Source organism: Stegostoma tigrinum, chromosome 2 (genome assembly GCF_030684315.1).
Source record: "Stegostoma tigrinum isolate sSteTig4 chromosome 2, sSteTig4.hap1, whole genome shotgun sequence".
Lineage (NCBI taxonomy): Eukaryota > Metazoa > Chordata > Chondrichthyes > Orectolobiformes > Stegostomatidae > Stegostoma > Stegostoma tigrinum.
In genome coordinates this window covers 147,482,333-147,494,537 of record NC_081355.1, presented here as the reverse complement: position 1 = coordinate 147,494,537, position 12,205 = coordinate 147,482,333, and the positions used below count along the sequence as shown (strand labels likewise).

Genomic DNA, 12,205 nt, shown 5'->3' with positions numbered 1-12,205 from the left:
ATCCCAGCTGTCTATACTTGACATATGTTTCCTCCTTTTTCTTGTCCAGAGCCTCAATTTCTCCCGTCATCTAGCATTCCCTACCCCTCCCAGGCTTGCCCTTCATACTAACATGTACTTAATGTCTTTGAACCCTCATTATCAAATTTTAAAATGCCTCTCACTTTCCCCCCATCCATTTATCTGCAAATACCCCACCCAATCAACTTTTGAAAGTTCTTGCCTCATACCATCGAACTTGGCCTTATCCAATTCAGAACATTAACGTTAGATCAAGTCTATCCTTTTCCACAATTTTTAAAAACAATTGGAGAATTATGATCACTGGCCCCAAAGTGGGCCCCCACTGACACCTCAGTCACTTGCCCTGCCTTCTTTCCCAAGAGGTCACGTTTTGCTCCATCTCTAGTACATACCTCCACATACTGATTAAGAAAACTATTTTGCGCACACATCAAATTCCTCTCTATCCAAGCTTTTAACACTATGGCAGTCCCAATCTATGTTTGTAAAGTTAAAATCACATACTGTTACAACCCTATTATTCTTACAGACATCCAAGATCTCCTTACATATTTGCTTCTCGATTTCCCTCTGACTACTGGGTGACAATACTACAATCCCAATAATCCTTTTCTGTTTCTCAGTTTCACCCATATAGGAGAGGCAACATAGGGAAGCCCAGTGGTATTATAGCTGGACTGTTAATCCAGAGACCCAGATAATGTTCTTGTAACCTGGGTTTAAATCCCGCAATGGCAGATGGTGGAATTTGAATTCAATAAAAATATCTGGAATTAAGAATCTAATGATGACCATGAATCCATTGTCATTTGTCAGGGAAAAACCCATCTGGTTCACTAATATCCTAATATCACTGCCATCCTTACCTGGTCTGGCCTACATATGACTCCGGACCCACAGCAAATGTGATTGTCTCTGAACTGCCCTCTGGGCAATTAGGGATGGACAATAAATGCTGACTCAGCCAGCAATGTCCTCATCCTGTTAATGAATGAGAAAATCAAACTTGATATTCTCCCAGGAATATCCTCCCCTAAGTACAGCTATAAACCAAAAACCTTAACCAAAATCACCATTCCCCCTCCTCTACTGTCCCCCTTTCTACTGCATCTGTACCCTGGAACATTAGGCTGCCAGTCCAGAGATAAGACCATAAGACCATAAGACATAGGAGTGGAAGTAAGGCCATTCGGTTCATCAGGTCCACTCCGCCATTTAAATCGTGGCTGATGGGCATTTCAACTCCACTTCCCTGCGCTCTCCCCGTAGCCCTTGATTCCTTGTGAGATCAAGAATTTGTCAATCTCTGCCTTGAAGGCATCCAACGTCCCGGCCTCCACTGCACTCCGTGGCAATGAATTCCACAGGCCCACCACTCTCTGGCTGAAGAAATGTCGTTTCATTTCAGTTTTAAATTTACCCCCTCTAATTCTAAGGCTGTGCCCATGGGTCCTAGTCTCCCCGCCTAACGGAAACAACTTCCTAGCATCCAACCCTTCTAAACCATACATTATCTTGTAAGTTTCTATTAGATCTCCCCTCAACCTTCTAAACTCTAATCAATACAATCCCAGGATCCTTAGCCGTTCATCATACGTTAAACCTACCATTCCAGGGATCATCCGTGTGAATCTCCGCTGGACACGCTCCAGGGCTAGTATGTCCTTCCTGAGGTGTGGGGCCCAAAATTGGACACAATATTCTAAATGGGGCCTAACTAGAGCTTTATAAAATCTCAGAAGCACATCGCTGCTTTTATATTCCAACCCTCTTGAGATAAACGACAACATTACATTCGCTTTCTTAATTACGGACTCTACCTGCAAGTTAACCTTTAGAGAATCCTGGACCAACACTCCCAGATCCCTTTGTACTTCTGATTTGCGAATTTTCTCACCATTTAGAAAATAGTCCATGCCTGTATTCTTTTCTCCAAAGTGCAAAACCTCACATTTAGTCACATTGAATTTCATCAGCCATTTCCTGGACCACTCTCCTAAACTGTCTTAATCTTTCTGCAGCTTCCCCACCTCTTCAGTACTACCTCCCTGTCCACCTATCTTTGTATCATCGGCAAACTTCGCCTGGTCCCTTCATCCAAGTCATTAATGTATAAGCTGCGGCCTCAACACCGAACCCTGCAGGACACCACTCGTCATCGGTTACCATTCCGAAAAAGAACCTTTTATCCCAACTCTCTGCCTTCTGTCAGACAGCCAATCCTCAATCCAAGTCAGTAGCTCACCTCGAACACCATGGGCCCTCACCTTGCTCAGCAGCCTCCCGTGAGGCACTGTATCAAAGGCCTTTTGGAAGTCTAGATAGATAACATCTACTGGGTTTCCCTGGTCTAACATACTTGTTACCTCTTGAGAGAATTCTAACAGGTTTGTCAGGCACGACCTCCCCTTACTAAATCCATGCTGACTTGTTCTAATCTGACCCTGCACTTCCGGGAATTTAGAAATCTCATCCTTGACAATGGATTCTAGAATTTTACCAACTACCGAGGTTAGGCTAACCGGTCTATAATTTTCCATCTTTTGCTACCTTCCTGAGCCAACTTTTTGTCTTGGTACAATATCCCAGTCCAATGTTCCCAAGCATGTTGTAAGATCATCTGCTTTACCTGTCAGACCCCTTGCATTGAAATAAATGCAGTTTAATGAATAAGTTATTGTTCTCTGTCTTGCTCTTGCCTGTCTTGACTATTTAACTTGCTCTTCTTCTCTATTGTACCAGTCTCAGACTGATCTCTATTGTCACTACCTCATTGGGTCCCACTCCTCCCCTTCCTAGCTTACAGCCTCCCAAGTAGCACCTGCCAGGACATTGGTCTCCTTCTAATTCAGGTGCAACCCATTCTTCTTGTACAAGTCACTTCTACCCCAGAAGAAATCCCAATGATCCAAAAATGTGAATCCCTGCCCCACCCATCAGCTCCTCAGCCATGCATTCATCTGCCCTATCGTATTTCTAATCTCACTAGAACACAGCACTGAGAGTAATCCAGTTATTACTACCCTCGATGACCTACCTTTCAACCTCCTGCCAAATTTTCTATGTTCTCTCTGCAGAAACTCATCCCTTTCTCTTCCTATCACTGGTACCAACAAGTATGACGACATTCTTCTCCCCTTTTAGAATACTCTATGCCCTCTCCCATACATCTCTGACCCTGGCACCAGGGAAGTAACACACCATTCTGATGTCTTGCTGTCGGCCACAGAAACATCTGTCCGAGCCCCTGACAAGACAGTATCCTTTCACATTGATCATCTGGAACTCGGCATACCCCTCATTACAGTACAGCCAGTGTCGGTACCAGAAACCTGGCTGTCAGAGCCATATACCCCTGAGAGACCACTACCCCGACATTATCCAAAACAGCATACGTGTTTGAGATGGGGATAGCTTCAGGAGAGTCCTGCACTATCTAACCGGTTCTAGCTTTTTTCACGTTAATCCATCTACCTGACTATATCTGCAGTTTTTCTAACTTCCTGAAACTACTATCCATCATACCCCTGGTTCCTAAAAATTCCTCATTGCCTCTAACTGTGGTTCCAACTGATCCATGCGATTTGATAGGATTTGCATCCAAACACACTTCCTGCAGCATAATCACCAGGAACAATGAAATTCTCCTGAACCTTTCACATCCGAAAGGAACAGCACATCATTCTACTATAAGCCATCCTGCACCTTAAACAATTTACAGATTCAGAATATACCCAAAGCACAATCACAACACACTTGTTCAAAAACTCAGTGTTAGCACAGTCTTACTGCTCAAAAATACTGCTCTGGGATAACATAATATCTATCCTTTATATTAAAATCAAGAGACAAGCCTAAATAAAACATTAAAAACCTCACCATACTCACAATTATAGATTTACAGAAAATTCAGACCAAGACTTATAAGTTTTATGAGTCTTAAAATTAAATACTTGGCTGATCAGACTCTGAAATCACTTATCATTCCCAGCTGCTGCGTGCAGTTCCAATAACGAGTTCTCCCAAGGTCCGCTGTGAAACTGCATTGTATTGTCTGTTTTCCTTTGACTGGTCTTCAGAGGGGTTTGTAGTTTCACAGTCAATCAGCTGTGAAAGTTCACTGCTTGATTCTTTTGATGTGATCCTGTGATCTTTAGGGCCATTCTCTGACCTCTCCTTGAGGGCACTCTCCCAAAATTTTATCTCCTGCACTCTCTCTTTGCTCCTGTTTATAGTTTTGTTGTTTTTGATGATTTTTACAAGTTCCAAAAACAACGTAAATCTTATAAAAACAGTAATTTCTGCTCCAAGAAAGTGAGGAAATCAGCTCCAGCACTGAAAAAACCTCAGCAAAAGGAGCAGCCTTACAGCCAGGATCCTCTACCAACCACCATTTTGTTTTTTTTCCCTTACCATTACTTTCGTTCCCCTGTTACTTTTTATCTCCACCCAAATGGACTCTAACATCTGAGTGTAAATCATCTCCCATGACTATTCTTATTTCACCTTTCACTCACGGCACTATCCCACCACCTTTTCCATCCCACCAGTCTCTCTGAAAGCTCAAATATTGTAGAATACTAAATTCCCAGGTTTGATCTCCTTGTAACTGTATTTCTGTAATGGGAATTAGGTCATATTCATTTATCTTGAGTTGCATGTCAGTTCATCTACCTTATTCCAAATGCTTCATGCATCAAGATATACAATCTTTAAGTTTGTTTGTTTTTTTATTCATTCACAGAATGAAGGCAACGCTGGCTAGGCAGCATCTATTATCCATCTCTAATTGCCCTGAGGGCATTCAAGAGTCAACCACATTACTGTGGGTCTGAAGTCACACGTAAGCCAAACAAGGTAAGGATGGCAGTTTCCTTCCCTAAAGGGCATTAATGAACAAAATGGGTTTTTCCATCAATCGACAATGAATTCACAGTCATCATTAGATTCTAACTTCCAGACGTTGATTGAATTCAAATTTCCCCTTCTGCTACGGCCAGATTCTTGGTTCCCCAGAACCTTATCTGGGTCTCTGGATTAACAGTCCAGCAATAATACCAATAGGCCATTGCCTCTCCTTGAAGTTTGTTCTACTATAACATTTCCTGATACTTTTATGATTCCTTGGTGCAACTTGACCTTCACACATTCTGTCCTTTCTTATGATGTTTTGATAATAATTAGCTCACTAATGTGGAATGCTATCTTCTCTCCTTTGATTTTCTAATTTTCTATGCAATTGAACCTACTCCACTATTTAGTTTTAAGCCACTTCTACAGCCCTTAATTGTATGATTCACCATGGCTCTGGTTCCAGCACGATTCAGATGGAGCCTGGTCCAATGGACCAGCTTCCTCCTTCCACAGTATTGGAGCTAATGTCCCATGAATTCAAACCCAATTCACCCATACCAATCTGTGAGCCAAGCAATTACCTCTTTATTCTTGTTGATCCTGTACCAACTAGTTTGTGGCTCTGTTCATAACCTGGAGTGTTTTTTTTTTGGCTCTTCTTTCTAATTTAGCCCTTATCTGCTGATATTCCCTCAGCAGAATTTCTTTCCTCCTTGGTTTTTAAAATGGTCATTTCCCATTTCAGTCCACAATCAAAAATACAGAAAAACAGGAAGATATGGTAGTTACATCATTTCCCGGCAATTCTTTGGCGTGACTGTTGCTTGATACTGTCATCCCAAAAGCCTAGATATTGTACATATCTTGGTACTGACTGTTTCAGTGTCTGAGAAATCACAATCAGTGCTGAGCATACAGCAATCATCAGCAAAATTCTCACCGTATCTTTGGAAGAAAATTATTTATGAAGCAGCTGAAGGTGGTTGAGCCTAGGACTTTAGGTGTGTCATAACATTTCTGAATAAGTTGATTAGAAAATATATAACCTGAGGAACTCCTGCAGAGATGTTCTGGAGCTGAGATGATTGACCTCCAAAAACCACAACCATTTTCCTTTGTGCCAGGTATGATTCCCACCAGCAGAGTTACCCCAATTTCCATTGGCTCCAGTTTAGCTACAGTTTCACAAAGGCACACTCAGTGAAAGGCAGCCTCGATGTCAAGGACAGCCACTGCCAGCTCACCTCTGGAATTCAGGTCTCCTGAATATGTTTCTACCATGGCAGTAATGAAGTCAGGATCTGGGTGGCCCTGGTGGAACCCAAACTGGGCATCAGCGAGCAGGTTATTACATAGCAAGTGCAGCTTGATAGTACCATTGATGATACCTTCCATCACTTTACTGATGGCTGATGGGGTGGCTGTTCAGGTTCAATTTGGCCTATTTGTTATGTACAGGACATTCCACAGCAAATTTCCACAACATCAAGTAAGTGACTGTTGTAGCTATACAGGAAGCCTGGCCAGGACAGGCATAATTCTATAGTAAAATCTTCTGTACTACTACTGGAACATTGCCAGGGCTCCGGGCCTTTCAAGCATAAAATGTTTCAGCCAATGCTTGATATCTTGTGGGGTAAATCAAATTGGCTGAAGACTGGCAGCTGTGATGCTCGGTGATCTCTGGAGGAAACTGAGATGGATCAGCTACTCCATAATTCTGACTGCAAATTATTGAAAATCCTTCAGTTTTATCTTATGCACTAAAATACTGGGCTCTCCCATTATCAAGGATGACAATATTTGTGAAGCCTCCTCCTCCACCATTCGTAACTATTTGGGGCAGGACTGCACACCTTAGATCTGATCCATTGGTTGTGGAATCTCTTAATTCTGTCTAGCTCCAGGTGCTTTTTGCTGTTTGGCACACAAGTAATTATACATTGTAGGTTAACTAGGTTGGCTCTTATATTTAAGTCTGCCTTCGCGGTATTCCTAGAATGCTCTTCTGCATTCTTCATAGAACCAGGATTGAGCAGCTTGATGGGTATATGATGAGCCCTGAGACTGTGTATTATGTTTTACTACAATTCTGCAGCTGCCACCCATCATGTCTCACAGGTCCTCGCTTTAAGTTGCTAGATGTTTCCCATCACACAACATGATGGATGATATCCTCAATGAGACGATGGGCCTTCACAAAGACAGTGCTGAGGCCACTTCTACCAATGCTGTATTGGACAGGCATGTCTATTACTTTGTAATTATGTGTGTATTACTGAGGATGAGGTTAAGTATCCTTTTCCCTCTTATTGGCTCTTACATCGCCTGCTGAAGATACAGTCTAGAACATATGTCCTCAGAACCAGGCCAATTCTGCCAGTACTAGGGGTGCTGCACCACTCTTGGTGAAGAACATTTAAATCCCTCACTTCTTCAAAATCAGGGTCCCCTTTAAAACTGAGTTCTTTTCGTATTGCGTATTATTTCATATGTAACATGGGATTTCATTTAACTGTGTAAGAGTGGTAACTAAAACAAAATATTTATCAGGCCCCACACTGCTGTATTATTAGCGCAGTGTTTGAAAGAATTAGGACATTTTTGCTCTTAGAAGGAATGAAATTTAACCTTCAAATGGAGATGGGAAAGGGGACAATGACCAACTTGGCATTATGAGCAGCTGTACATGAACGTTGACCGAGAGGGTTTAGACATGTGAATGCAGCACAGACTGTCAGCCCCAAAATGAGGTATATCATTAGGGATAGGCAGGAGAGAGAGGACGAGAGGATGAAGAGGATCGAGCCACGATCTTCTTGGGCAAACATCAGAAGTGCCCATACATCAGACCAAGGGAGAAACAAAGGCTGTTACTACCAAAGGCTCCCACTGACATCACAATGAATGAGGAGTGCAGCTCTGGTGCAGTATAGGAAAGATGTGATTGCACTAGAAGGTCAGAAGAAATTTATTAAGATGATACCTGGACAGGAGGTTCTGAGCTATGAGCAAAAATATAACAGGTTGGTATTGTTTTCCTTGGAGCAGCGAAGATTGAGAAGCAATCTGATACAGATATTTAGCATTATGTGGGCCATGGATAGAGTGGGTAGGAGGGCACTTTTCCCATTAGTAGACAGGTCAATAACACGGGGATATAAATTTAGGGTAAGCGATAAACACTCAGACAGAATTGAGGAGGGTTGTTTTCACCCATAGGGTGTTTGAAGTCTGGAATTCATTGTCTGAAAAAGTGGTTGAGTTAGAGATTCTTGTAATATTTAAGCAGTAATTAGATATTCACTTGTGTTGTCCCTAGAGCAATGGGCGAACAGTTAGAAAATAGGACTTATGTTGTTAATTTTTGTTGACCAGCTTGTACGTGATGTGCCAATGGCATCTTGCTAAACGTCTGTGAGTTCTGGGAAACTTTGGAAAATAGACAGTGGAGGCAAGGAAGGCACAAAACGTTTACAATTACATTTAAATGGAACAAAAACACATAAATCTGCTTATTAATAGATAAAGCAAAGTGACATAAAGGTGAAGTGTTCTATTTTTATATTCTGAATAAATTATTACTATTATTATAAAAATGTTTTTCCATACCTTTCACTTTAAGCAAAGCTGTGGTCTGTTGATCACCTGAATCACACATATATTCTCCAGCATCTTCTTGTTTCAGATTGCAGATTGACAGTTCAGCAATAGAACCCACTTGCTTTATTTCATACTTATCACTGGGATGAAGCACCATAATCCCCTTTCTCCACTCTACAGGAGCATCAGGCTTAGTAAGCTCACACCGTAATGTAGTGGTGCTACCTTCATCAGCTTCCTTGTTCTGAAGAGCTTGTTTGAAAAGTACCGGAAGGGCTGGCAGGGCAAGATTGTAATGCATTTACAATAAAAACAAAAGAAAATATTAAGCTTTTTATACAAGTACTGAACTTTTATATTTATTTGACTTAAAAGATTTAAACTTTACATCTTCTGAAGTTTTAAAAATTATTTATAATTAGAAACAAATTATTTAAATGATTTAGTCTTCCCCATAACTATACATTTTTTCCAGGGCTATATATTCATGAGTTTGTACTTGTGAATGCATTATCACTTCATCATGATATGGAGAATACAAAATGAAAGTTATCTGTTAGGGCAAAACAGTAAGTTAAGTGTTATGCAGTTGTAAATCAAAAGCAAATAATGTAAAACGTTACATGCCATGTCCAACTGGGAAGGACATCTCAGTGCTTGTTTGTACAGATACATTTACAAAATTTATACGTTTTTCATGTATTAGAGGTTAAACTATAATAAACAATTAATTACAGAGGGCAATTTCTGAAAAGATCTGTCTAATGCATGAAGTGATTAGCTAAAACTGGCTTGGTGGATATTAAAATGTATCTGAGGGAGTCAGAAAATGATTATTTATTTCATCCTTTGCTGTGTTTTTTTTAGTTACAATGCTCATATAGCTAATCGAATTAAGCCTCTGGTCAACAATGACCCCAAGAATATAGATAGGTTACAGTCTCATTTAATGCTGGTACCTCTAAAGGCCAGGATTTGATGGATGAGCCTTTGCATGTTGGAGACTGTCATTACCATTCATGTATTATGATGTTATTTGGCATCAAGAAGTGATATAGGTTGGGCAAGGATTTCTCAATGGTGCTGCAAGGTGTAACCTTACCAGTGAACAACTCAGCTCTTTACCCAGAAAAAGAAAGATAAAGCAGCTAAAGATGGTTGGGTCAAGGACACTTCCCTGAAAAATTAAAAGTGACCACGTCCTAAGGCTTTGATGACTGATCCTCAAAAACCACATCCATCATCCTCTGTGAGTCCAGCTACTGCAGCATTTTCTCCTTAAGTCCCATTAACCATTGTTATTCTGTGGGTTCTGAGTGCTTTGTTAATCTGATGTTGCTTTTATTTTAAAAGTATGCAATCTTACGTTTCTATCCTCGCTTTTGGCATTTGGTTCTTGCAACCATATTTGGCTCAAGGCCTTGAGAAGACGTGAAACAAACTAATTTAGGTGGTAGTCACAATAAGTATCAGTGTATATGTTTTGATGAGTTATTTGGACTGAATAAGTAGAATCTGGGATAATAAAGAATAATAAATAATTCATCAGATATTTGCTGAGTAAGGTGAGGGCCCATGGTGTTCGAGGTGAGCTACTGGCTTGGATTGAGGATCACTATCTGACAGAAGGCAGACAGTTGGGATAAAAGGCTCTTTTTTGGAATGGCAACCAGTGACAAGTGGTGTCCCACAGGGTTCAGTGTGGGGGCCGCAGCTGTTCACTTTATATATTAATGATCTGGATGAAGGGACTGGGGGCATTCTGGCGAAGTTTGCCGATGATATGAAGATAGGTGGACAGGGAGGTAGTACTGAGGTGGTGAGGAGGCTGGAGAAAGATTTAGACAGTTTAGGAGAGTGGTCCAGGAAATGGCTGATGAAATTCAATGTGACTAAATGTGAGGTTTTGCACTTTGGAGAAAATAATACAGGCATGGACTATTTTCTAAATGGTGAGAAAATTCGCAAAGCAGAAGTACAAAGGGATCTGGGAGTGTTGGTCCAGGATTCTCTAAAGGTTAACTTGCAGGTAGAGTCCATGATTAAGAAAGCAAATGTAATGTTGTCGTTTATCTCAAGAGGGTTGGAAAAGCAGTAATGTGCTTCTGAGATTTTACAAAGCTCTAGTTAGGCTCCATTTAGAATACTGTGTCCAATTTTGGGCCCCACACCTCAGGAAGGACATACTAGCCCTGGAGCGTGTCCAGCGGAGATTCACACGGATGATCCCTGGAATGGTAGGCTTAATGTACGATGAACGGCTAAGGATCCTGGGATTGTATTGATTAGAGTTTAGAAGGTTGAGGGGGGATCTAATAAAAACTTACAAGATAATGTATGGCTTAGAAAGGATGGACGCTGAGAAGTTGTTTCTGTTAGGCGGGGAGACTAGGACCTGTGGGCACAGCCTTAGAATTAGAGGGGGTAAATTTAAAATGGAAATGAGGAGACATTTCTTCAGCCAGAGAGTGGTGGGCCTGTGGAATTCATTGCCACGGAGTGCAGTGGAGGTCGGGACGTTAAATGTCTTCAAGGCGGAGATTGAAAAATTCTTGATCTCACAAGGAATCAAGGGCTATGGGGAGAGGGCAGGGAAGTAGAGTTGAAATGCCCATCAGCCACGATTTAAATGGAGGAGGGAACGCGATGGGCCGAATGGCCTTATTTCCACTCCTCTGTCTTATGGTCTTATGATCTTATTTACATATGCTATTTTAAAATGGAAACTTCTAGAAACACCAATGCTAGGATCATGCTACGAAAGTTACAGATATGTGCTACAGGGTAAATATATGCAATTGTTAAATGCATTGAGTCAAAAACCGGAGCCTGAGAAATGTTCAGAATGCTCCTGTATTGACTGAAATAGCCTTTAACTTTTACTACACCTTCTTCCCTGTAACACTGTTGACACACACAAGTTCACATGATCCTACACTTGGTGAAACTGCTTTGGCAGACTGGGACTGCCATAATGTTAAGGGCTTGGATGGTGAGGAATTTGTTAAACGTCTTCAAGAAAATTTTCTTCATCAAAATGTAGATGTACCTAGTTGCAAAGGGGCAAAACTTGACCTTCTCTTGGGAAATAAGTTGGGGCAAGTGACTGAGGTGTTAGCAGAAGTGTCTTTTGACCAGTGATATAATTCTATTACTTTTAATATAGTTATGGAAGGGATGGGCCTTGTAAAAAAAAAGCTAAAGGTCTTAATCAGAGTAAGGCAAATTTCGACAGTATTGAGACAATACCTTTGAAAAGTTGATTGGAGTTGGCCGTTCACAGATAAAGGGATGACTGGCAAGTAAGAGGCTTTCAAAAGTGAGTTCAGAGACAATAAGTTAGAGCAAAGGGTAAGGCTGGTAACTGTATGGAACAATGGATGAATAAAGGCATCAAGGCTCTGGCCAAGAATAAGAAGGAGGCATATTTTAGGTGTAGAAAATTGAGATCAAGTGAATATCTTGAAGATTATAAGGGGTAAGGGAAATTGGGAGGGCAAAAAGGAGATATGAGATAGCCTTGGCGGATAATGCTAAGGATAATCCAAAGATGTTTCACAAGTACATTAGGAGCAAAAGAACAACTAGCGAGAGCACAGTCGACAGTGGAGAAAGTTATTTAAGATTACAAAGGGAACTTGATCAATTGGGCCAGTGGACTGAGGAGTGGTAGGTCAACAAGGTTGTTTGTATTTGGAACCACAGAAGATGGGAAAGATACTAC

At 41.1% G+C, this 12,205-nt stretch overlaps 1 protein-coding gene across 16 annotated transcripts in view; it reads right to left on the bottom strand.

Moving 5' to 3' along the window:
* The window catches only part of obscnb (obscurin, cytoskeletal calmodulin and titin-interacting RhoGEF b), a 760,766-nt gene that overhangs the window by 488,020 nt on the left and 260,541 nt on the right, over positions 1–12,205 (bottom strand). For all 16 annotated transcript variants that reach the window (XM_059639939.1, XM_059639947.1, XM_059639941.1 and 13 more), the window contains one exon: positions 8,491–8,757. In XM_059639939.1, the coding sequence (XP_059495922.1) occupies positions 8,491–8,757 (267 nt within the window). The remainder of the gene's footprint in view (positions 1–8,490; positions 8,758–12,205) is intronic.